This window comes from Homalodisca vitripennis, unplaced genomic scaffold, assembly GCF_021130785.1.
Source record: "Homalodisca vitripennis isolate AUS2020 unplaced genomic scaffold, UT_GWSS_2.1 ScUCBcl_4666;HRSCAF=10986, whole genome shotgun sequence".
NCBI classification, from domain to species: Eukaryota; Metazoa; Arthropoda; class Insecta; order Hemiptera; family Cicadellidae; genus Homalodisca; species Homalodisca vitripennis.
The window spans coordinates 53,706-81,412 of NW_025780805.1; the positions used below are offsets into that span (position 1 = coordinate 53,706).

At 33.9% G+C, this 27,707-nt stretch overlaps 1 protein-coding gene across 1 annotated transcript; it reads right to left on the reverse strand.

Annotated features, from left to right (window-relative positions):
* Window positions 1-2,298: 2,298 nt before the first annotated feature.
* LOC124373032 (protein O-mannosyltransferase 1-like) lies at window positions 2,299-26,752 on the reverse strand. The gene is given in 15 exon segments (XM_046831439.1): window positions 2,299-3,292; window positions 4,236-4,410; window positions 7,830-7,956; window positions 8,211-8,408; window positions 8,410-8,429; window positions 9,493-9,646; window positions 10,630-10,743; window positions 13,918-14,085; window positions 15,633-15,815; window positions 16,838-17,087; window positions 17,967-18,147; window positions 20,410-20,586; window positions 21,872-21,996; window positions 24,761-24,921; window positions 26,335-26,752. Coding segments are annotated over 15 exon segments (2,247 nt in total). The 5' UTR covers window positions 26,374-26,752; the 3' UTR covers window positions 2,299-3,117.
* Between the last annotated feature and the right edge of the window lie 955 nt (window positions 26,753-27,707).

Consider the following 27,707-nt stretch of genomic DNA (forward strand, 5'->3'; position numbering starts at 1 on the left):
CAGCGCATTTATATGATAACATTAAAATGTGTTTTAGTTCAATATTATATTCTTGTATGCAAGCATTCTGTGTTATCGCTGCATAGAGTTATAGGTGATTTTTGCCAATGCTGCATAAATCACATGCAAGTGGCTTACATAATGTACATGTTATTTTATCAGTGTTCTGTAGCGAACAGGCAGTTATTAGAATTGCTGTTTTGTTTTTTTGTGACAGATGCAAAAACTACATTCAAGTTAGGTTTTGACTATTTTGTTTATTCCATGTCAAGTTTGAAATAATAATATAATCACATTTAAAATTAAGAAGAAATGTTTAGTTGGATTATTTTGTACAAAACAAAAATATTGTACTATTTAAATTAATTTAATTTAATTTATTCACATCTTCACAAAAATGCAAATGATGGATTCATGGATACCTTATTTTTTAACAATAGTCAATATTGTTTTAGACAAAAACTAATGACAAATTTTAGTAGCCAAAGTAACCTTATTATTACAACAAAGTTTACACCTGGATATCCCAATTTTTGTCAAAGAAAAACTTGTTGAATATCCAATTATTGTTTTTAATTTTTGCTTTTTAATGCAAGTGTATTCCAGCATGCAACTATATGAACAGCATCATATAATTTAGCTTTAAAACAATCACACTAAAATCTTGTTCACTTATTTAAAATTGAAATCAGTCGTTCATTGCTAAGTCAACATTTCTAGGCTATAAATTAGCAGTGTAAAACTAATGTGATGTATATATTAAAGTTAAAAATAAAACATTGTAGAATGACAATTATATACAGTTGACTCTCTCAAATAACCAAGGTGAGAAGGGATACTCTAATAAGGTTCACAGATAGTTCACACTTATGGTTGAAGCAATGGAACACTAACATAAAATACTATACAAAAAGTAAACAAATTAATATTCCTGTTATTTCAGTTGTATGGAAAGAAATTACACAAATCAATTGTAGACAGGCCATTTTCCGTAGTAACTAAAATAAAAGTCCACTGCATGAAGGAAAAATGTGTTATCTACAATGTACAGAATACAACAATGATAAGCCAAAATAATAAAACAACACTAATGTTAAGAAGAAAGATAAAGCTTCTGCAGACATGTACAGTAGTGGCGGCCAATATACTATCTATGCAATACCCAATCACACATGGGCAGTGGCAGGACAATTACTCGCCACCATAACTGTCTGCGTCTGCAGGAGCCTACAGGTTAAGTAGTATTCACATTAAAATGTACTGGGTATTTATGAAGCTAGATTACCTTCAACTGACATCAGCAATACTCAATTTTCTTAAGAGAAAAAAAAGCAAAGCAAATAAAATCAAATTTTGTTTAATGCAGACAAACCAAACTTAAAAAAAATAAGAATATAAGGTATAAAACAATAACCAGTAATATGCAAGATCACTGAATCAAGTCACAGGTGAACGTTTTAACATAACAAATGATTCTCTCACTTCTTCTTATGCTTTAAAACATTTTATAAATCATGTTATAAACATGTCCAAGCACTTTTATTACCATCAAAATACTATTTTTACTGAAATCCGATTTTAACTTATACCATTTTATGAAATATGATGGTATAATTTCATTGCATGCATGATGTCAGTTCAATATTACAACAACTCATTTCATGTGTTACTTTTACTTTATTTTTCCGTTGCGATGAAACACAATATATTTTAAATTATAACCTTATTGTAATGTGATTTTTTGTTTAGATAGACAAAATACAGATAAGCATGAATTAATTTTATCTAATGTAAACAATTACTAAACACACTGAGATTCTGAACAACAAAATAATTCTTACAAATAACGTACAATGTACAACACATATTATTATATATATAGATAAATAATAAGGTGACTGAAAGTAAAACCACTTTGTCTTATTTTAATGAATGTGATGTATAAGGTTCTATGTAAGCTTTCTTCAAGAGAGGTCCACGAAAAAACTAGTTCTAGCAAATTAAATGAAAGGTCAATGAAAAAAGTATTAGATAAAAGTAAACAAATCTAACAAGACGATACAGTACATGAATCAATGCTCATGCTTTCCAATGCAGAATGGCTGTTAAGTACAATGACATTAATACATAATTGTAATCAAAGGAAAATTTGAAACAATAAAAAAACCTTATAGTAGGCACTAATTCATAAAGAATATTCGATCATTATCAAGTCTTTTTATATGTTAAAATTGAGCTAATAAATAATACCTAGAAATATTTGGAAGCAAAAATAAATTATTAATAATCATTTACAGCTTTAAAAAGTTACTAAATAAAACCTAAGTTGCTTTCTTGAAGTCAGGATGCGATTGGTAAGGAATCTTTTCTTTTTAAAATTCGGGTATAAAAACTGGTGGAATTTCCTCCGAGTTTTTATCTATACAAACTCAATTTCCTTAACCCTCCAGTAATATGCATTTTAACATTACGTAGCACACCTGTTAGCACAGTCCTTTCAGATTTTTACATCGTAAAATTAATTATTGTCATGTATATATTTTGCAAGACAACTTTCAAGGAAAATTTGTCTAAACACTGCAGTATTTTATACTCAAACAATAATTACGTGTTTCATTTGATTTAGAGGTTCTACTTCTATAATATTGTGAGGTCTTGAGTACATTAAGGGTTTTTATTTTCTTGGATCTGCCACCCCAAAAAATATATTAATTTTAGTTGACACGAAAAAATTAAGTATCAAAAAAATAATATAAAAAGATACTGTTTCTGAAACTATTCGTCCCAATCACTTGACAAAAATAATCTTGTCCAGTTCCCACCATTCTTATTAAAAATACAATTCCTCTTAGTCTATAATAAAAATATCTCCATGGACATTTGAGCGATACTCTAAAAAAACACGAGTAAATAAGTCTTCTAAAATAACGACTTGAATTGTTCGGTAGGATTTGATTTGTTCTTACAATGTCATGTCTAACAAGCAGTCTTACTTATTCTATACATTTATCTATCATACAGAGTTCCTTAGTAGCTTATACTTGTCTACAATAAGTCTATGAAACGTATGAGATGAGGTGAAATCAACAGATAAAAAACTAAGTGTAAGTATAACAACTACATGTGAACAATGAAATCCCACGAATCCTTCCATCGCAGTTTCATGACGTCATTGGCAGAGAGGGCTGAAGTGCCGTAACTGAGAACGCAGAACTTCCGGAACACATGGAGCACAGCGAACACAAAACATAGAACTACACAGTAGAACACAAGTCGAGCCAGGGGCCACCTCCTACAGGGCAGGAAATCACCATAAAACAATTGCAACCTAACATGTTTGGGAATTAGTGTTTCTAAGCTCTGCAGTGCCCTATTTAGGAATCGGTTTTTCTTTATTTTGTGTCCTTATTTAATAAATTTGACAATTCTTTTAACTGTCATGAATAATGCTTAGAATTGGTTTCACCAAGCTTCACCAATAAATTAGAGGAAACAACAAATTACTGATATTTTATTTGCAAGTATGTATTGGCCCTAAAAGAAATTATAAACGTTAAAATTGGATGATCTTAACAGTTTACAAATCTAGGCTGTGACCTATTCAGTGTAATCCTAAATTGCCATGTAAGTAAACAAAAGTGTAATAAACACATTTTTATATATATATATATGAATAGAAAGTTTACAATTAGAGAGACTTGTAAACAAAAAATATTTGAACAGAATCTTTGTCTGTGTTGTTTGATTTATTTTGTAAGGTTTTGATTTCTCTTATTCGGGCGTACAACAAAATGTGATCAGATACCTATTTTGAAATATTTTGTTTTATTTAAAAGGTTAGATGCAATAGCGTAGTAGTATTTATTCCAGGAATTCAGATTAAGATAAACTTTAGTGAGTTGGTGATTAATATTTTACTATATTATACATGCTTTTGAACATTACTTGAATAGTAGGTAATGAATTTCAGTATTTGATTGTGAAAATACTCTCAAAATAATTGAGTTTATTTTGTGACATAAAGTAACCTTATAAATGTCAGCGTAAATTGATATTAAAAATTTGTTTTAAATAAGTTAGCGTTAAAAAAAAATAAATATACTGCAGTAACTTTTCAATTTGTTACAATCACTCTAAGTTCACATGATAATTTAGTAGTTTTTACGATTTGCAGCATAACAACTAAAAGCAATAAGTTCACGAAGTAAACCAAACAAGAGTTGTACAGAACTGACCAAATGACGAAGAGCATGTGCTCAGCTAGAGCGGCCAGCAGCAACACCTTGAAGACAAACGCAGGCAGATAGTGGTGCAGGAACAGTGTCCTTTCTACGAAGAAGAATGGCAAATAGTGGAACAGAAAACCACACAGCAGGACCTCCCCTATTTGAATAAACCGGTGCCACTCCTCTGAAAGTTAACAATTCATCACATTATAACCAGGACAAAAATTATAGATAGCAAAAATAACCTTGTGATAAAATAAACCAGCAGATCGTTTATGGTTTGAAAATTGGCATTTAACCACTGATTTACATCATGCCATCAATATTTTGTTTTTACAGTATGAACAGTTACTGCATTTACATAATACAGGCATCAGTTTCCTGCCCTGTTTATGGATATCATTTTGGGCAAATGACACAATCAACTGTTTATAAAGTACAATGTTTTGTCAACTCCCAGTTGTTTCAGAAAAATTCAGTTGTTTTGAAATGGTTGCTACGTTACCCATTATTGTTTGTTACTTGATAATTACAAGCTATTTCTTATTAGGAATAAAATCACCATTTTTTTTTTTTATTCTAATTTCTGATGTGTTACGCTATTAACCCTCCATCGGGCGCTAAACGGAGTTTTCCTCCGTGTATGTTTTATTATTAAAAATAGTACTACTTTTCTGATGTCGGCAGTCGTTTCCCGCAGTGTACTTCACGAGCATCTTTCGGGGAAACGAAACAATACCCTCCCGCTTTTATTTATCAAAATGTGTCAGTATGAGGTCTACTTCCGTGCGTGACTGGACGATTCCTCCGTGAGCGCCCGATGGTGTTTGTAGTGCTTGGACGAAATCTCCGTGAGCGCCTTATTGTGTTTAGTTTTTATGTTGTAATAATCCGTGTGCGCCTAAATGTGTGACCTGTGATGGTTTCTTTTTAAATTATACTATATATTTTATTTGAATTTTTTGAAATGGAGAATGAAGACGAGAGACTTGTCAGTACAGTACCAGTATGCTAGGGAACATTTCAGTAATGATTATGGAGTGAACACTGCCGTTATAAGAACCAGAAGGAAAATTTTTTGAAATTTTGTGCAGTGTGTAAAAAAATTTTTAGTAAAGAATAAATTTTTATTTCAGAGCAATAATTGACATTACAATTGTATAATATCTCAAGAATTGAAGTAAGTTGTTTTGTAAGAAGTTAAAAACTAAGTTAATTTCCATACATATTTAAAGTAGGTTAAACATTTTTACAATTAATTGCATTATTCCTTAAAATTAATCATGTTGTTATTATACAATAACATTTTTTAAGATTTTGAATTTCTTATTTCGAAAATTCATTACATAAGAGTGTAATTTTTATTACATTTCTAAAAATGAATATATTACATTGTAATTAAATCAGTATGAATATTTAAACAAATAAAAACAGTTTAAACGACTATGATATCCATTATTCGCCAACCTGGAGGAAACCTCCGTGAGCGCCTGATGGTGTTTCTAATTTTAAGCGCCCGATGGAGGGTTAATTTATTTGTTAGAAAATTTGTTAACTTTGCTATCAAAATGAACTTGATTATTCAGCTGAGCATTACCTTTGGATACGTTTCAATCAGTATACTATATATTTAATTGAAAATATTTGTTAAAGTTTCTGACAGAGAATTTATAATACAGGTTTGACCAGTGTCAGATCCAAATATTACAGCGATGCATGTTCACCAGGTAAAGAAAATAATTAGAATTATCACATTTCCTACGTTTTTTATTTCTAAACATTAGAAATATATATATATTTCTATATATACATTTCTATATATATATACTAGATGCTTAAATTTCATTTAAAAAGGTATCATAAAAAATATATTGAAATTATTTGCAAACTCTGATGTTCTCGGAGAAAATTATTTGGGCAACATACACTCTAATATTAGTTTCCAGTACTTACGCAAGTACAATAGTTTAAGTACTAAACATTTAAAATACCAGGTGGTGACCATCTGAAGGTTTGATAGGTGATTGATTTGTTTAGTGCTTACAAATCACTTGGGGTAGACGAGGTCAGAGAGTTCTACTTACAAAGAAGGTTGGATCACCTCCTTTCTTGAATATGTGGGCATGTGTAGTTGTCATGAAAATTTTCTGGGTTGGTTTTTGTACCAAAGCGAGGAAACCATTTCCTCGGAAAAGAGAGGAGGAGTTTGTGTTGGTGGTCTGTTCTTTAGAGAAACTAGTTCCATGATTTATATGGAATAGTACCTCCTCTGTTACCCCTACATGCAAACCAGCATGCATATAAATTCCAGGAAAATCATGTGATTCTGCCTTGCACCAAGTGGTGTCCAGTATAAGAGGAAGCATTGGCAGCTAGAGAAATGGTTCTGAGTGTCTTCTTGGACATTGAAGGATCTTTTGACAACACTACACTCAAACGATTGATAACATAGTCATGGAAAATGGCACCGATGGTCACATTTGTAACTAGTTTAAAGGTTTCCTCATAGACAGACTGGTGACCATTTCTGGTCAGTGCAAGGACAACAGAATCTATCCTCAGAGCAGTATTTTCACTTCTCCCATTTGGAGCATGGTTGTGGATGATCTGGTGAGCTTATTTAAAAATACTAGTTTTTTGCATAATATTACACACATTTATTGACATTGCAAATCGTATGACTGTAAGTTTAACACCACAGTCACTGAGTTAATCATTAGGACTCTAGATCTAGTAGGAAACTGGTGTGATAATGATCCATTGTGGGTTGGCCACAATATAAATCCAGGCAATGGTACTGCTGTTACCTTTCTTAAGAAACATCCACTGAAAGGCCAGGAAATTGAGATGTAGAGCTCATCTAGACAGGATGATGAACATGGGAAAGTAGTCCTTGGTACATTGCAGACACGTTATAAGCAGGTTTTGGAGATTGAAGCCAAGGTTGTAAGTCATTGTCATTAGCCCTATATTTGGAGCTGTGGTCTGGTGGCCAAAAATGGAGGTTAAGGTAGTGGTAGCCAAGCTGGCCAACATTCAAAGGATGCTTTTCCAAGTGCTCTATGTGCACCCTTGGAATGTGTCTTAACTTTGTTCCATTGGCTATCGTGATCCGAGCTACCAACAGAATGAGTGAGTGTCTATTGTCTTCAGCAGAAAGTACATTGATCAGTCTAGTGTGTAGACTCCGCAATGAGCATGAGCACTTGTTTCTTGACTATTCTGAGTTAGATAGAGATTGTTTTGTCATTTTTGGCACTTTGAAAAAGGATGATAAGTTGCTCAAGAGGATCTGTTCAATTGTTTTCATACTTCTGAAACTAAACACTAGTAGGGCTTTATACCATACTTCTAGAGTGTATGATCCAGCACTTAAGTTTATGTGCTTCACAACAAACCAACTTTTAGATATAGAAGAAATAAGGTTGTTATTCTAACGCAATACAAAAGGCTGTATTGAATATTGCCATAATTGACTTGCTGTTTCGGGTTTGGCTTATGTTGGGGAGGGTTAAGAAAAAATAATGCAAAACAAATAAGAGAATATTAATGATATTAAGTAATGAAAATTGAAAAACAGGCGTGATTTATAGAAACACTCACCTTCGGGAAGATCATAGCACTGCCTCCGTCGCCGCAATAGATAGAACACTAGCAGACTGCAATACGCAAGCAGACCGGCCGTGCCACTATACCAGATAACTAGGTTGCCCAGAAGATGGACTTGACCCTGTGGACAATATTGCAAGTTCAAGACAGTGCAATATTTGTCTGAAGAAGTGAGAAAAGAGAATTTACACCATGAACATTATTTGTACACTGTCACACTTTGAGGAAGCTCTTAGTATTGGTGAAGTTTTATGCATGTTGGTGTTTAACATCAGAAATCAATTTAAATATATCTTCCAGTTTTTTTTTCTTTTCCTCACTTTTTTGGCCTAAAGTTTTTCTAAAACATGTTCAAATTACTACAACAATACTCACATTATGCTCGGTGCTGACCCAGTACGCAATGCCACGAGTCATCAGAGGCCACTCAAGCGGCTCACTGCTGTACATGTGATTCTGGACGTTCTCCTGGTGCGTAATCAGCATCTTGTACTGAAGCTCGCTCAGTTTGCGCCACCACGACAGTCGCGTCGCTTGCAGCGGGATCATTTCAGCATTCACCAGGTCGCGCTCCTCGTTCCTTCTCATCTTCACCTGCATGACATCACCTCAGGTTGGCAACACTGATATGTAAATAATAATATAAACTGTGGGTTTCTTGGTCGGATTTTGTGACCACCAGATGGAAATTAACACGGATAATTGGAAATTGGTCTTTTCAGATAACAGCACCGAAACAAGACCTATCACCTGTTGTACAGTTTGTCTTCTAAGATGCAGGACATCAGACATAACCCATTTTGAAGAAGAGTTTAGTATGAGTTACTCATATTGACACTACAACAAATGATCACTTCCTCTGATACCCTGTTATCAATTGCCTAATAAGTAAGGCTTTTAGAAATTTCAAGAAAAACCAGATTGTATGCTTATACAATGAAAATTGCCTCTCAGCTCCTAGACTAACAGTTGAAATATTTAACCATCTTTAGGCGCTAACCTATTAGTAGTTATTTTATTGTTAAATGTTTTTGAACTCAGTAAGTATTCAATCTGTAACAGTTTGAGAAAGATGAAACTACACAGTTAGTGTCACTCATTTGTCACAACTGACTCTCAGCAGTCCTCGCTTATTGCCAATAATTACAAACAAATAGCCATTTGCTTGACATACTTTAAAACTATGATAAAACTGTCCTTAAATAACGTGCATTAATGATAAAATAAGAATTTACTTTTTAATTGAAGTAACAGTGATAATGATATACTGTGAAGGAAACAGGATTTTTCTGGACATTTATATTATACTAATTTTGATTACTATTATGATTTGTTTATTTTAGCCTAGTTTGTAATTATGTGTTAGATTAGTTATTTACCTGAAGAAATCGGATTTCAGATCTCGAAACGTAGTGATATTGAATTTTTGTTTCACTGAACGATGGAAAATGTCTGGAAAAATCCTGTTTCCTTCACAATCTTTCCATTGTCAAAAATAAACTTCAAACAAAGAAATGATATACTAGTATGAGGAAATGTTTTTTGGATGAGCTGTTTCTGTGAATTGCACAGTCACAATGATTCCTAAGTTAATATCACGAGTGAAATAGTAAAATATGTTATCACTTGTGATCAGTTCTGAGGAAGAAACACTCACTCTTGGTGTACCGGTGCTCCTCAACGTTCCAGACGGTATCCTCCTGGTGTACGACACGATCAGTGACCACCTCGTGTTGGTTGAACCCCCAGTCAGGCAACTGTCTACCACTGAACTTGAGGGCTTGGCTGGTGTTCACATGTATCAACCGCACCTGGTGACATATTGTGCATTTGAAAACTGTTCACGTACTTGAAATAAGAGTGAGCAAACAAACCAACATGTCCTTAAGTTGGCTGAGAAATTAGTTTTATGATTGAGGGGAAGGCTTAGTTAATGATTGCCTGAATGTAATTATACGAGGGGTATTAGAAAAATAAGGTTCCCATGATTTTTTAAAATACGTAGCTCTATATTTCTACTTAGTGTTATACATCAATTTAAAACTTAAAAGTTAAGCTATTTTTCCACATAATCACCGTTTCTGTCCAAACACTTTTGTAGACGATGCTCCAAATTTTCTATCCCCATGTTGTAGAATTCTGCCGCCAATCCTTTGAGGAATTGAGTAACCTCTTCCTTGACTTCATCATCGGTACTGAAGCGTTGGCCACCCATGTTCCTTTAATTTTGGGAATAAGTGATAATCACTTGGGGCTAGGTCTGGGCTGTTGGAGGGATAGGGCACAATAGTCCAGCCAAAATTTGTCAGCAGTTCTTGAGTTTGACGTGAGACATGAGGTCGAGCGTTGTCATGGAGAAGTCTCACACCACTGGACAATCTTCCTCTACGACGGTTCTGGATCGCGCGTCTCAGTTTTCTTAATGTGTCTTAATGTTTCCCCATAAACTTCGATTCACTGACGATGAATTTCAATAGGTGAAATCTGTTTTGCATTTAAAAAACGTATCACAGCACGAATTTTGCATCTGGCGGTAACAACGATAAGGAGCTCCATCTTCGAAGGCAGCTAGACCGGTACTGTTGGACGTAGCGAGGCGCGAATGGTATGGATAGAGAGAGGGACAGCTGATGAGTAAGACAGTGTTGCCAGATTTCTCCCAACATATCGCATTCTGTCCTCGGCAGCATAGGGAACCTTACTTTTATAATACCCCTCGTACTTTTTAAGGCATAAAGCTTAATTAAATACTACGTGAGGATGTAAGAACACTAAGAGATTCTGGAGTCCTCACCTGAGACTGAATTGTGTGCCACACATCACCTTCCTGCTCCCTGTTGACAATGTCCACCCGCCACAGGTTCTGGGCCGGCATCGACACATTGTAGTCTATGTAGCATGACACCTCCTGTACCCATACCAACTCTTAAGAGAAATGAAAAGCAGCTCTAGTTAGGGCTGTGCAATGTACAAAAAGTTGAGAACTGTTTAATTTAGTGAATTTGTTAATTAAAGTTAGTGATATATTCAGATCAACTTTTGATATGTACGTGAATTAGACCATATCATAGTCAGTAAAATAAATACAATTACAATACAGAGACAAAATTAAACATTTTTCAAGTTCAATCAAAATTAAATTAAAATTGTTTTAAATACTGTTGTATTTAAATTATTACTAATATTATTTATTGATTTTACTTTTTATTTTTATAAGGTTGTAGGATTAAATTTTTTTGTGTAGTAGGCATAGAAAGAACCTTGTTATAAGGTATTTTTACATTGTATCATACAGTAAATTTTACTTTGTACAAAATGATATGGATGTGTGTCACATCCATGATGTAGATGGTTGATTTATACCACACAATCATATTGAAGAAGTAAAACAAAATGAAGATAGTGAATTTTACATACATTGACACTTTTCATTACACTTTTCTCTAAATTTAGTGTAAAACCTAAAAAGAAATACTAACTATGACATAATCTATTAAAAAAACACCATGTATTAACATGTTTGGTTTGTCCATTATCACAACAAGGTATTTATTTACAATAGCGTGACCATGGAAAATGGACTTTTTTTTCATGGGTTGGGCATTTATAGCCAAGTATTATTATCACAGGTGCATATAAACTGGGGGGAAAGTATATTATTGTATTATATTGATGCCTTTCGGGCATTATTGCGTTAAGGAGCAGGGGCATCACGTGATCTAGGATTCGAATTTTGCAAGCTCGAGTTAAATTTTTTTTCTAAAAGAGCAAGCAGTGCGCAGCGGGCAGGCATCGTTGACAGGATTAACGTACTAGTCAGCATCATTTCAGTAACTTATCACTTACCTCAATGAACATCCAACACAAAGGTGTGCCATTACCACTACTGAACTAGGAGGTTAAGAATAGACACGGAGGAACAAAATAGTTCAAAATGGCGTCCCTTCTTTATTTGAGAGAGCCGCGGAGTAATACCAAACTGTCAAATATGGATAGTGTTGCCAGAGGTACTGTCAAAAACAGAGTTTTCAGAGGATTTCAAAAAATCATAACTCCTTTGATTTTTGTTGCCGACGAATTTTTTCTTCACTATTGTTTTCAGGAAAAAAAATGAACATACCTTTCCATGGTCACGTTATTGTAAATTGATACCCACAACAAAATTGTGCACAAATAATAATTTATCTTGTTTTATGTGTAACATATTATAAACCCTGTAAAATAATACACTTTAGAACTATACTATATACAAGTGTTATAACTTTTATGATTGTTTTAAGTAAAGTTTGTAACACTGAAAAAATAAAGCTACCACTGCTGTAAAACTTTTCTGACTGGTACTTCTATCTAGGGTTATTGCATTAAATGATATGGTGATAAACATTATTCACTGCCCTTTTCCTGCCAGTCATAACATATTGGATTCATTAAAAAATATGAAAAGAAAATCAAAGAAAAATATTAAATAAAGACAGTTATTAATTTAAGAAAAAAACATATTTTGTTGTCCACATTTCGCTCTTGTCATTCAGTGTAAAAACATCAACTAGCTGAAGTAACATTTGAGAAAATATAAACAGACAGAATTGGGCAAAAATAGCCAACTATTGGTTTTATTGTTTGTGTTGTTACATGTTTTTTAATGGTGTGAATGAAGAAATTTATTGGTATTTTGTAACAGGTCAAATTACGACATTTGAATATTCGCGGGGAATTGGCAGACTGTGACGTCAGTGAATCGGCAGACTGTGACGTCAGTGAATCGGCAGACTGTGACGTCAGTGAATCACATGTTGTCGGAATTGAGATTTATTTAATTAATAACGGAAAAATATATAAAAACTTAATACGGGAACAAATTTAATTAATTAAAATGAATTAAACATAATCAAAATTCGTGTTTTACAAAAGTACTAAATAAAATTACGCAGAAAAGCCAATTGTGGGATAAAATGACTTGCATATTGATGACGTCATAAAGCACATGTTGCTAAAAATTTAAATAAAAAGCTTTGGAAAAATAATAAAAGAAAATAGAAAGACTTAAATTGATTAATTATAGTGAACGTGATAAATTTCGACAATTATAAGAAAAGAATCAAATTATATTTAATCGTGAAGATGCTGATTTGAATGGGAGAGGGAATGAGTATTGTTTTGAGTCGGTATGCGTAGTTTTATACGGAGAATCCTTCTTCTCTTTCTAGACTTGAAGCAAGGAGGTTGTGCTCATGTGGATCCTCCTGGGACAGTAGTGATAAAATTAATAGGAAACTGTATTATGGTGTATTGAAGTTTTAATAAGGGATGGGATGTTATGTTAGATTCTCAAGTTATCAAAGCAAGGTGAGTGGAATTATATATGTATGGAGAGTGTAATATAAAATACATTGACATCAAGGTCATTTGCTTTGAGTTTTATTTGAGTATCCCATCTATAAAGAAGTGTGATAGGAACTTTAATGGAGTGATATTGAGTTTTTTAACCATTATTCAATCTATTTAAAAACCTGACATAGATATAGACTTGTTGTTGGTGATATCAACAACACCACAGACATTGAATTTTTGATAGTTATTTGGTATCAACTTGGAATAATATGAGTTAGCCAACACAAAGTAATTTACATAACCAATGAGAGGGAGCACATTTTGAATACCGATTGGGAGAAAATTGGGACAACATACGTGGGTCTGGAACGTGGCAGAGTTTCAAACAAACGAGGGGACCGTAGCAAAAGGACACAGCTAGCTTTGGGCAGATCTTGAGCAAGATGGCGACCAACGCGATCCGCAGCAAAATGGCGCACAACAACGTGGGGCCTCAACAACATTGAATACCGATACGCAGCAATTTTCTCCAAGAATATGGAGTTAACATAATGTATACATAGTACTTAAAACAAACAGTTCATACTTGTGGCAACTACATTTTATTGTACAGAGCTTTTTGGATTGCTTTGTAAAATCACAGATTTGGATATAAACCATAATTTCAAAATTCACTGATCATTGGTTTAATTTCTTATATAATCCCTGTACTACTACTTCTAAGACTCCAAAAGACCAGTTAAGAATGTACCTGATTATGAGGTGACATCGCCGCTGCTACGTCGTGGGAGTTGAGTGCTCTGCTGGTGATACCATGCACCAACTGCACCACATCATCATGTTTGATCACGTCAACTGGTTGGGAGACCACCAAGTTGTCCTTGTTGGGCCGCTTCACTATCCACCAATTGTTAACATCCTGGTACAATAACGGCACAATCTCAAATCAATTACTACTTGTATTGTTGTATAAAAGCTTGTTCTCTTGCTTACTGAGTAAAAGTTCTAGTGAAACAGCCTTCTTTCAGTTTAGTCATCGGGGGATTATGAACTCTAAATCAAGCTCCCTTCTACTTTAACCCTAGAATTGGCAGATGCTGCATATATGGGGCATTAACATACTTTCATACTATGTAACTTTTGAATTAGTAAATATTATCTGAACGCGATAAAATTTATATGGTTGTGAAGAGCAAGAACCAAAGTTGAATATCAGGTTTTTAACCCTTTGAATGCGGATCCTGTCATTTTAAAGAATGCTGAAACTCCTGAAAAATGCGGTCACATATTTGCGGGTTTGATGTTTTATACTTTAGATTATTACACAATAGACAATTTTACGGCATAGTCAAATATTAAGTAATTTGACATCTTGTTAGTAATACAGTTCTCCACTAGAAAGGCCAAGCTGTATTACATCAGCTAGTTTACAAAGCAACAGTTGATTGCATTATTTGGTTATATTCATCCTTCAAGATGCCTGAATTTTTATAAAAATATGCATACATATAATATGAACTAATAAATTGTAATTACCTAATACATTTCTAAAAACAGCATAGTGTTTGGGGTCTAGTGTATATTTTGGATTTTTTATACAGTCCAAGTTAGGTATAAAACAGAATTCAGGGGGTGAAGAACACACACACAGCACCCATTCACATAGTTTTCAAATGTGTTAACAAATGAAAGTAAAACAAATAAATCAACAAAACATCTTTCTCTGTTTTTGTGTGAAAAATTATGTATAAAATGTTATAATTGTAGTTTATTTTATACATACTGTAATTATATTGGTTGTGGTTAAAATACATTATCCGGTACCCTAAAACACTGTGCCACTAAAGTAAGTTTTGCATGCCGCTCCCAGGGTTAAGGTTAAGGAATTAATTGTATTCTAAATTAAATAAGAGACAAGACCTCCTTTAATAACATTGCTTGGCAAATTTATTCAAGGCTAGTCCTACCAAACAAAATGATTTAGATCTTTTTACTTTCGAAGGCATAAAACTAATTTTAAAATGAAAAAATGATGTTTTACTGAACAAGTAAAAAGAAGTTAAGAAATAAACAAATTATTTTGATTTTTGTAAATATGCTGAACTTTTATTAATTACGAAAATTGGACTTATATAGAAAGTTCCATATTGGCACAGTAGTAATAGACTAACAAAATAATTTTTGTGGATATGTCAAAAGTTCCAGAGATAGGCATTTGTAAATCAATACTTATAAGAAGGAAAAGAATTAGATTCCCAGAATATGTTGTCAAGATTGGCTCACAGATAACAAGTACAGCAAAAGAAACAAAATTTCCAAGGTGATTGTAAATTCCAAAATAACAATGGTAAAAGAATATTGAATGATACCTTTTAAGTTATAATGACATTTTTTTAATGCAGATTTCTACCCATGTTCAGTACTGTAAATATTGAAACATAACGTATCTTTCAAATATCACTCCACCTTAAACGTGTAGCACGTGACTTGCTGCTGGTGTGAGCTGCCTCGTTGGTCTGGGTAGCGTATTGGGTAGACGTGAGGGTGGGAGTGTAGCCAGCAGGCACGTCCGTGCGTGTGCCTCAGAGTCACCTGAGAGCCATGACCCACCTCCAGTGGCTGTCCTCTGGTTATACTGGCTAGTCCACCCTAGACAATCGTTTGGTGAGGGGAGAGGACAACACTATCCTTCCAAGGATTAACTACTACCAATTACAACAGGCTATTTAATTATATTACCGTATTCATTAGATCCCAGATGTTTTAGTTACAGTCAATCTCTTTTTTAAATTGCAATTTTAGTTGTACTGTTAGTTTTTATGCTTATGCAGCCGGTGTCAAAACTAACATAAGAATTTAGTGGTTCCACACCGTGTTGAAACAACGCTCAATACATTTCGCATTGTCCGGACAGTTGCATGTCCTTGCCAAAACTGGAGGGGACTGTCCGGACAGTTGCACTATCACTGCAGATCTCTGACACTTTCAAAGTTATTCTATATGAAATACACTTACTTTTTGTTACCTCAGTTCGACTTGCAAATGCAGGACTTCTGTCTGGACAGTGTCAGTGAAACATGTAAATTTAAGGACCCTTACAATGTTCATTGTAAATGAAAATATGCACGTATTTTTCTTATTATAATGAATAAAAATATTTCTCTGATTTTTAAGTAGAATAAACACATCACAGGTTGTGCTGCAATAAGCTGTTATACGCTAGTGGGGAGGCACTCTCCGATCTTTCTGTAACTACACAGATTAGAGACAGAATCTTATTCAAATCAAGGTCATCTAGTCCTTTCGGATATTACTCATCACAACTGGTAAGTTATTATGATTTTATATCTACTTTTTAAAAAAAACTTTGTCAAAAATGCGCACTACTGACCCAATAATTAATTAAGTGTAAAAACGTAATACCATCTAAAATGATGATTTTATAGTAAAATGGACAAAAATGCAACCATCTGGACGAAAATCATGAGTTTAAAGTTTTATCTCATATTGGTTAATGGGGCCCACAATAAATCTATTAAACAGTAAAATTCTTAAATATTTCAGCCTTGCTGTCAAGAGAAATCTTTAGTCAACAGACGTTAAACCAAAACTGGAATTGAATTATGTAAGCAATGTACCGACCCGGTGTGAACTTGAGAACTAAATCTCACCTCTAGATTGGCTTGGAAAGCACTGGTCATCACGCTGTCATGTGGGCCTGCCTTGTTGAGCACAGCTAGGTGGATGTAGAACACTGCCAGGTACACAGCTAGGGATGCTACTACGATGACTGCACTGCGAAGCACTGCGTGATACAGTGCACTGATGTCGGACACTGCACGATCAGCCAGCAACCGCCAATAGTCACGACACACCAGAGCAATGCCCAGACACCATGAATAAAATCCTACGTACTTCACACTGTAACAACAGTGGGCCATTGGGTCAGTTATTTTCTGTTGCTAATTTAAATCTTTCTATAAACCGATCATGGGTAAAATTTTAATACTGTTCTTCGTTCATTTAAAAATAATATTCATTTGTTCTAAATGTACACTATACACATTATTTGTTTAAGTTAGTTACAAAATCATTGAGATTAAAGTAGTAAGATTTTTTTGTAAAATGCCAATTAGGAAACTGATAAAAGTAGACCAGTTTACTTTTCATATAATTTATCAAATACCAAAAACAGCCTAGTATTATGATCATATTAGAAAAGTAGGAAATCTTGAGTTTAAAAAAAATAATTTGGTCACCTCATTTTCCACTTTTATATCCAAGAATAGAATAGAAACATATGACATAATAAATATGTAAAACCTGTCATAATGTAAAATACAACCACCAATATTATTTACATGCTCAATAAATAATTGTTAAAGATAAAGTGATCATAAAAAACATTATCAGAATTGAACACAGCAAAATATGCAAAGCAGACAAACCCAAACAACAAACCTTTCTTGAAATGATTTAGCACCAATTATTCCACTTCCATATAAAATTATTAATGTGATAGTCGAACAAACATAAGAAAATAATTTCTACAGCATTCCTGAATCTTATTTCTTAACACTTTCAGCCCCAGGTGTCTACATTATTCTACAGTAAGTTGTAGTATCATTATCATGAATCATCTCATGAGGCTGAAAATGTTAGGGAAACAAATAGATTCAGTTCTCCTCAAGTTTTCAATAACTCTGTTGTTTTTAATCTTTACATACAAATCCTGCATGATTTTGTGTGGTGCAAGCAACCCCATTAACCTGGCAAGCGTGAAAGCGGAAGCATGATTACCACAAGGAAAGGGTGAGACACACGAAAGCCATGAGAAGCCAAGCCCAACGTCGCAATGAGTAATGATTGCACACAGTCTGGGCTCGGCGGAAACGCAGCACACAGAGCAGTCCGACCACAGAGAACAGCAGCAGTTGCGACTCCATCAGCACGAATCGGGACTGGGTCAGCAGAGCATTATCTGCATCATTTACACAACAACTCAATACTGTATTCCACATTTTAGATATCACTCAGACAAATTATTACTCCTGAAGTTTATATTGTATACTTCTTAAATAGACAGATTTCTTTTTCAGTTCTACCCATTTTGATACTTATGGGGACTGAACCATCTCAATACTGAAAATCTTTAGTGAGTACACTACAAGACCTCTGGAACAACTCATTTTATGCACTTATTATATGGCATGTACTTCAATGGGATCACCTAGATACTGCTACACAATATGACGAGAATAGTTTAAACATTTCTCCTGGTTCCTTGACATTTGCATTACATATAATGTTAAAATAGGGCGGTTAATTTGAATTTTGTGTCTATTATACATTATCGTTCATCATCTTACAAAATAGTCTACTTGTCATAGCTCAGCATGGTTGTACAGGCTGTGCCTAATCTGAATACTATGAGTCACATAATATGTACAGGAAAGAGCCCACCTTGATGGTCTTCATGCCTGTTGTTGGATTTCCAATTATTTAGAAATATAAGCATTCAGAATCGGAATAATTTTAATTGCCAAATTACAGTTCATACAAGTAAACAACATTTAATACAAATAAAGATGTTTGGGAATAGCTCGGCAGATGGTGAGACTAGAGCGGCCAACTTGGGGTAAAAAGATTCCTACGCTTAGTATGTATCGAGTAGCGGGTGGTCTGTATCTGTCCTACTTTTCTCACTGTGACTAGTTAAATTTGCGCTGCAATTGGAAATCCTATTACTTGTGAAGTGCATTTAGTGATTAAGGTTTTATTGGCAAAAAAAAATTAATCACAAAACCGATTGGAATGAATGGAAGCAGAGTGAAACAGTAGTAACGATTTTTAAAATGCATGTACCAATCAATTTTCACAACGAGGTGGTTGGTCTAGCTTTGTTACTGAAGACTTATTGACAAACATTTGTGAAAATAGCTGTTTTACAATTACTGAAGTTTTAGAACACTTCTCTCAAATTTCTCAAAGTTTATTTCGTGAAACTTACGGAGAAGCTTGGCTAACACGCATTTTGTGCCAGGTGCGTTTTCATAAATGTTTACAGAAGACCAAAAATAACACAGGCTTACTGCATCACTGAATTTTTTTTTAAAGATTATGATAGTAATGAACTTTGTGATCATATTGAAGGTGGTAAGAAACATGGGTGAAGTATATTAATTGTGAGATGAAAAGGCTATTGAATGAGGAAAGACGCTTTCTCGCAAAAACCATGAAAATGTCTGTCAAATAGAAAGATCATGGCAACTATTCTCTGAGACTATAAGGGTGTGATTCTGGTTGATTTCCGTGAACAAGCTCAACAATCAATGCAGATAGGTTTTGTGAAACTACACCTGGCAATACAAAACAAGTTTTGGTGAAAATTAAGCTAAAAATGCTTCATAATGTTCGATAATGCATGTCACCACACAGCCAATCGTACCCAACAGCTCTTGGTTGATTTTGAATGGGTGATGTTCGATCATCCTCCATACTACCCAGATCTTGTGCCAAGTAACTACCATTTCTTCCTAGCTCACAAAACAGCACTTCAATATTGACATTGTTCACACTGGTTAAGACCAGCGGTTAAGATCCTAGGCAAAAGATTTCTTCAAAACAACAATTAAAAACCTGTGTCACGCTACAATAAGTGCCTTAATTATAATGTCTGTAATTAATGTAACTTACAAATGTGCATAATACAAATTTTGTTTATTCACTTTCTTAATTTTTTTTATTTCTAAATGGCTGTTACTTAATTTATAGCCCTCATACTTAAAATATTTTTTATGAAATGTATAAATTTCAATAATTTCTATGTACACATAATTGTGGCAGTTATAAATGAGTCTTACCTTGTACACATACTCGTATACCACATACCCCACACCACTTAGGTACCTTGAAACCTTCACTAACATAGGTACTTCACTTCTGAAATCAGTGTACATTTTTCTAAAACAATCGAGGTTTGAAAATAAATATGTTACAAAATTATGGAAACTCATAATGAATGATAGGTCTGCTGCAAGAACTATGCCTGTTGGGCCACAATTATTATTAGTTATGAGTTATTAAGAAAAAACAGAATTCAATCTGTTTGAAACACAATATAGTACAGAGCACTAACTGTTTGCTCCAAACTGAAAACTAAAATTTTTATGAAAAATAGAACCACCTCACAGAACAGCTTCAAACCGCACACAATACCATAAGGAATTGTAGATATACATACCTGCAAGTAACAAAAAAGCAGCCAAGCCTGCAGCCCACTGAGAACAACCCAGCTCCAGTATGAGATAATACGCAGCCGGAACCAGTAGAGAACCGCAGAGTGCAGGGATCAGGCGCAATGCAAACAGCGGCACTTGACTGCTGTACTGACTCCCAATACGCTCAAATCTGAAGTTACCTACAACATATACTCATAAAAATACCTGCAAACAAGAATGCAACCAAGCCTGCAGCCCACTGAGAACAACCCAGTTCCAGTATGAGATAATACGCAGCCGGAACCAGTAGAGAACCGCAGAGTGCAGGGATCAGGCGCAATGCAAACAGCGGCACTTGACTGCTGTACTGACTCCCAATACGCTCAAATCTGAAGTTACCTACAACATATACTCATAAAAATACCTGCAAACAAGAATGCAACCAAGCCTGCAGCCCACTGAGAACAACCCAGTTCCAGTATGAGATAATACGCAGCCGGAACCAGTAGAGAACCGCAGAGTGCAGGGATCAGGCGCAATGCAAACAGCGGCACTTGACTGCTGTACTGACTCCCAATACGCTCAAATCTGAAGTTACCTACACAACATATACTCATAAAAATACCTGCAAACAAGAATGCAACCAAGCCTGCAACCCACTGAGAACAACCCAGTTCCAGTATGAGATAATACACAGCTGGAACCAGTAGAGAACCGCAGAGTGCAGGGATAAGGCGCAGCGCAAACAGCAGCACTTGACTGCTGTATTGGCTCTCGATACACGCATATCAGAAGTTACCTGCAACATCTACTCATCAAAATATCTGCAAGCAACAAGAAACTTGCCAAACCTGCAGCCCACAGAGAACACCGCAGCTCCAGTATGAGATAATACGCAGCCGGAACCAGTAGAGAACCGCAGAGTGCAGGGATCAGCCCATAACTTTTGCTAGGAACATCATAGAGATGTTTTATTCATGTAATTGTGTTTTTATTAAATAGACCATTAAAATATAAAAAATAAAGTATAAAAATAAAAAAATATGTCAGAAGATAGGGGTTGCAATTTGAAAATTTAAAGTTACCCCTCGTACTACCCTTCTGTGAAAAGGAGGGAAGAAATTTGTTTATCATTCAAAAAATCCAAAACAGTTTTATAATAAGTATGGCAGTGACCAAAAACCTATTCAAATGTCAAATTATTCATTGTCAAAAATACACTTTTAATAGTAGTGAATGTTATGAAATAGTATATGGCATGTGAACTATTGAATATGAAGAACGAAAAGCTTTTGATAACTTTTAATTGGCTTTAAGAATGTAATAGCTAGAGCTTTTTCATTAACCAATTTACACTCATGATAATTTACTATACAGTAATGTTATGAGCCGAATAGAAAATGTTCAAACAATCAATAATTATGTATGTTCATGGTTGAAATAATTTGGTAAATTGTTTTACTATAGTGATGTTATATAGCTCACCGTCAAATCCAGCTAAGTAAGCCACTGCTGCAATCAGCTGTTTTCCAAACGGAGGATGAGAATCAAAGTAGAATGTCCTTTTCATATACAGACTAACGTACTTTCCGTAATGTAGCTCGTCAAATCTGGAAATTATGGAAAAGGAGGAATAATAAATTAAAGTTGGGAACAGTGAGAGATCAGAAAGACAAGTCAAAATACAGACTTTTAAACTTAATTGACGGTTAAATTTAATACGCTTTTGCTTACTGACCTCATGGTGATCATTTTATTCAACCTAATCAAGTTTATAAGTCAGCTTTAGAGAACACCAACCTAGATCCTCCAGCACTCTCCAAACACCACTTAAGCAAGCAAATTTTTACTTAACTCTTTCACTCACAGATTATTTTGAGCTTACAACATCCCTCATGGTTTTCTAACATCTCCTCCTATGGCAGAGTTAAACCTGCTTTGATTAAATCCCCTGCTGGTTTACACAATTCCAAAAGGATTATGTGACAATCTCGGATAACATTCTTGGTATTATGTTAATTTTAAAAACATGGTATTATATTTAACAAAAGCTTTTCTCAATATTATTATTTATTAAGGGGGGAGTAATCATTTCAAACTTGGATACTGAACGTAACACAGGATTAATCCATTCCACTCCAACAACATAGACTATTTTTCAACAATACGGCTTTATTATAGTATACAGTTCTAATTAGTCAATTTAGTTATGAAGTTGTTTAAACATTAATATTCGAAAAAAAAAAAAAAAAAAAAAAAAAAAAAAAAAAAAAAAAAACAGGCAAAGAATATTTATATTTCTGGCTGTGAATTTCTATGAAATTTTTTTGCAACACTATGAGACTGATGTACTTTATTGTTGTGAATTATGAATTCTGTGTAGTGTTTCTGTATAAGATTGATGTACTACATACTAGATACTTCTTATTCCTTTTCAGTAATTTGAGTTAATTTACTTAAAAGTCATGCACTTTTACTATTCCATGTGTACTTCTAGTACATGTATAGAAACATGTTCAAAGATCTCAAGATAATCTACATATATTACCCTTAGGATTATACTTATGGTACTTTGGGATTATACCGACCACACCCAGACATGAATCGTTATTTAACATTTTGCTTCTACTGATTACTAGATTAGCGTAGAACAATATTTCGTCAATATAAAACAGGAATTGTCTTATCGCAAACCCCTCCCCATTCTCAGACAGAGGTCAAAGTCGAGCGGTCTAGTAGATAACGTAATTGCAGAGTCTCGCCGCCCATTCAGCTGGAGCGTCGCTTTGTTGTACTTCCGTGTTTTACCCTACATTTCTCCAGACACAAAAATTCAACAAAAACAAACATTACCAAACAAAAACTAAACTCTTTATTGAAAAAAAAAACACACAAAACTTATTTTTATTCTTGATCACACTCCACCACCCAAAATGCGAGTGCCTCCGGCCATCTTTATGATGGTGCTGCCGAAGCCCGCGCTGATGTCAACAAAAGAAAAACATCCCTCGAGATAGTACCTATCAGTAAAATATCAAATTCTAGAGGGGCTGATTAGAAATATAAACTGAACTGTAATGGAAAGGCAATTATGTACCTTGCAAAAAACTTAGATAATCATGTGATGCCGCGTGGCCTGCCGTAATGGGGAGTCTCGAGAAAGATAAGATAACAGTGACAACAATACCGATCACAATACCTGGAAATGCTTGTATAAGTTTGTAATTAAAGAGTTGTTTTTTTCGTTTTAATCATGTTTGTTTCTATTAATTTATATTTTTGTGTTCTTCATACTGGTGTGAACGGTATAATCCCAAATTACCTATTATCCCTTGAAATTGCTTTCCATGTTCTTTTTTATTTGTTGGAAGAAAAAATAAAAATTGATGTAATAATTAATTTATAATTAGCAATAAGTAACTGTGATATATCATACATAAATAAAAAAGATCTTATTTAGGTATGTAAAATTTATAAAAACTACATACAGTGTGATTCTAGAAAGTTAAATTTTTGATAAAAACCCAATCAAAATGTAAATTTTTCTTTTTTTACCTTTCAACTTTATTATAATGCTTAACCAGACGTAATGCAAAAAACAATAAGTAGTAATCCAAATAAGTTGACTAGTTTTCTACATACATTTTATTTAAAGCCATGAATTTGCTCTACTTCAAAGTTCAAAAGGTTAAATTGGGTACGTAATTAAACTGTAAACGTTTTTACCATCTTTGGTGTGGCACTACATTCAGATTTACATACCAAGCAACTCATAGGTGTAGCATACATCTCAGTAGACTAGTACAGGGTGCTCCGATATTTAAAAACGAATAGTGCTTTAAAACACGCTATTGAATACCACACATTTGCTGAACCTAGGCCAAAATTTTTGTATTACTTATTAACATGGAGGTGTTAAATAACAATTCAGTACTGGCATTTAGTATCCATGTTATTACTTAGGTTAATGAATTTTTTTCAATTATACTAACCAAGAATTTTCTTTTAAAATATTCATATTCTTAAAATTTGAGGAAAATGTGCTGTAAAGAACAAACAAAACACAAGTATACACTGTAGAAGGCAATAGGCAATTAATTATGTTAATTTTAAACAGTAAACAACAATGAAAGGTTTAATCATCCACAAGCAGGTTAATAAATGTTGTAATGGTTCAATAATATTCTGTGACTACACAGCTAAACCTTATAGACTAGAATGATACCTATGACCTCTGTGAAAAATGGTTACAAAACTGACCATTTCATTTTACAAAAACAATTGTTTGCCTACATTTTCCTTCAAAAAATTCCTTCTAATTTTTACAAATGCTAAATATGCTCAATTTAAATTATCAGTGAAAATACATCTTACACAATGTGTCGAGGTTGCTCAAGTTTGTAGAATCTTGTAGCAATTGCGGCAATGAACAAGATAGCCGCTACTGCATCCAATTCAATGTTAATCTGAAACCTGTTCACTCCGGGTTTCACAGATTTTATGAAAGCAGAACTCTCCATCACGGTACCATCAACCTAAATAAAAACCAAAGGTTAAAGTAAAAAAAAAACCATTATCAATAATTTCTTCTTATTGTCAAGCAATAAGAGCATAAAATAAGTTGATATTTTTGGAATATTAATATAAAACAAGAATTTTTTTATATTTTATCATATTCTAGTTTATTGAATGCTGTTATGATGGACTTACTAAAATATATAACATTTTTGGGTTTATGGGGGTATCGAAAGGTAGAGCAGGGAATCATTCCTTGTCCTTGTTGAAAATCGTCACGGGAAAAACACCCAGCTACAGGTTATTAAAGATTGGGTTCTACCCGGTACAACTATTGTAAGCGATTGTTGGAAGGCTTATAACTATCTTGGCAACAAGGGATTAAGGCATTTATCCGTCAACCATTCAATCAATTTCGTTGGCCCAGATACTGGTCCCCTTCCCAAACGATTGAAAGACACTGGCGAGAAGTTAGGGCAAAAATACCCCTCATTATGGTGTCCCGGGGTGACCATATTGTCGGGTATCTGGCAGAATTCATTTTCAAATCCAAATATCCCCACCACTTTTTTCTGCTACTCAGCTCTAAAACACCGACATACTAAAGGTAAGTGTTCTCTATTACTGTCCATATATATATATTAATATTGGGGTTTTACATGATTTATTACATTTTTTACACTTTAGCTAAATTTGTTTATATTATTTTTAGATTTTTATTTTTTATCAGCCCCTCTAGAATTTGATATTTTACTGATAAGTACTATTTCAAAGGTTGTTTTTCTTTTGTTGACATCAGCATAAGCAGCCGCAGCCCATGCTGATGGCCAGGGTCATTCGTAACAACTCGATAAAGAACAAATTAATTTTTAGCTCGAAATTAAGAAAAACATTGTTCATTTGGGTCAAAATTCTTCCCATTTCAATAGCCTATTACTGTTCATTTACATATCCTAAGATGATGGCGCATCCAATGACATCATAAGGTCGAATCACGGTCACAAAAGATCACGTGATGCCCCACAGGGCTGTACAAAGAAATAAGCTATTGCTCTGTGCATAAAAAATAGTTCCATTGTTAATGTTCTACAACATCGTTATTTATAATTTCCACTCCATGAATCCTTTCACTGTTTTTTTCAGGAGAAAAATATAAATAATTTTTTGCCAGGTCGGCCTCTAACTTTACGATTATCCAAAAATCTTACATTTTGTCAAAAAAAGGTTTGTGATTTGTCACACATCCACCAAGAACATTGTTGGGGCATATATTTATATATAAAGTTTGGATTAGACCATGTTGCGTTTAATTATGATAGCCAAAAAATAATCTTTAGGAACCGTTATGAGGGTGATTGTAAAGGTACATTTGGCTATCCAGAAGCATCAACATCCATTGCTATAGATTATCCATTAGCACTAAACACTCTTACCTGTTTATCTCGATAAATTTCCGTTTTTGATTTTTTCATATCCAAATTATTTTCGGTGGCATTCGCATGTTCATTAATATTATCAGAAGGATTTTCGGTGAAGTCCTGTTCAGTTGAGGTTAGGGTTATGTTTTGCTTGAAGTTTTTTCTTCTTTCCGTTTCTAAGAAGATTTTTCATCTTTTTGGATTTTAATTCTACTTCCATTTTACATATACAATATAATAACACCTACAAACATTTCAAAAACAATTAAAATCGATGTCAGTAATGACAGTTCAATTTTGTTATGACTGCCTTTACCTATTTTCTTTCTAACTTCAAGCGTCTAACCAGTCAACACATTGTCGCAGCAGACAACCATCATGTACAGACGAAAAGACTGTATTTCTATGGAATGAAAGTAGCACTGTTAAACAAGACACGACGACAAGAATAACGGGTTTGCAGTGTTGCCAATGACAGTGGAATGGAAAATTCTCAAATTACCAAAAATTCATTGATATAAAAATTAATTGCCATATTTAGATATGAAATAACATAAAACTATGTTTTATAATTTTAGTACTCAAACCAACAGCTTAAAAAATTGGAACTTTTGACAGAAAGTATGTTATATGTATTTATTAGCTAAACCACCCACCACCTTTAATGAGCCATTTTACGAGGGTCTTTACTGGAATGTGAGACTTTTAACAAGTTCCGGCAGTTCGCTATGTTTACTACAACCTGTAAGTATCTTCAAATACGCATAGTTAAATCATCATATCAAATATATTGTAAGTAGTTTGTTAGTGATCTACATTTCAGATTCAAAAAATGATTATGTTAGTTCACAGTTCATGAAAAGTATGCTAAGCTACTATAGTTTGGAACTATACTGACTGGGAAGGCTGTCAATATATGGTTAAGGTGGGGTAGAAAATCTTCACGCTTAAGGACTGTCTAGTAACTTTTTAGACCGGATTGGTGTTTAAAACATTAGAAAAGAAAACAATGAGAAAGCCCAATCTAAGTGTCCGTTATATACAGTCTTAGGTCTACTATAGGACCACAATTGCCTCTCACCCAATTGGGTCGTCTTTGGCTAATTCTTTAAGTTTATAATTCTGATTATAGATAGTTTTTCCATATTATTTACTCTACGCTGCATTTTCCTAATTTAGAATTTAAGCATCACGCCTGATTTGTTTAAGGTTCTATACTAGCTCTTTCAATATAATACAATTATTTTCTTAGAAAATATCTAATAAAAAGGAAAAGGGATTTTTAGTTTTCACTTCTAAGATAGCTCATCTCTAAAATCTTCTTAAATTGAACATCTTCGAAAAGATAAGGTGTAGAAATAACTCAACATAACAAGCATATAGGGGTC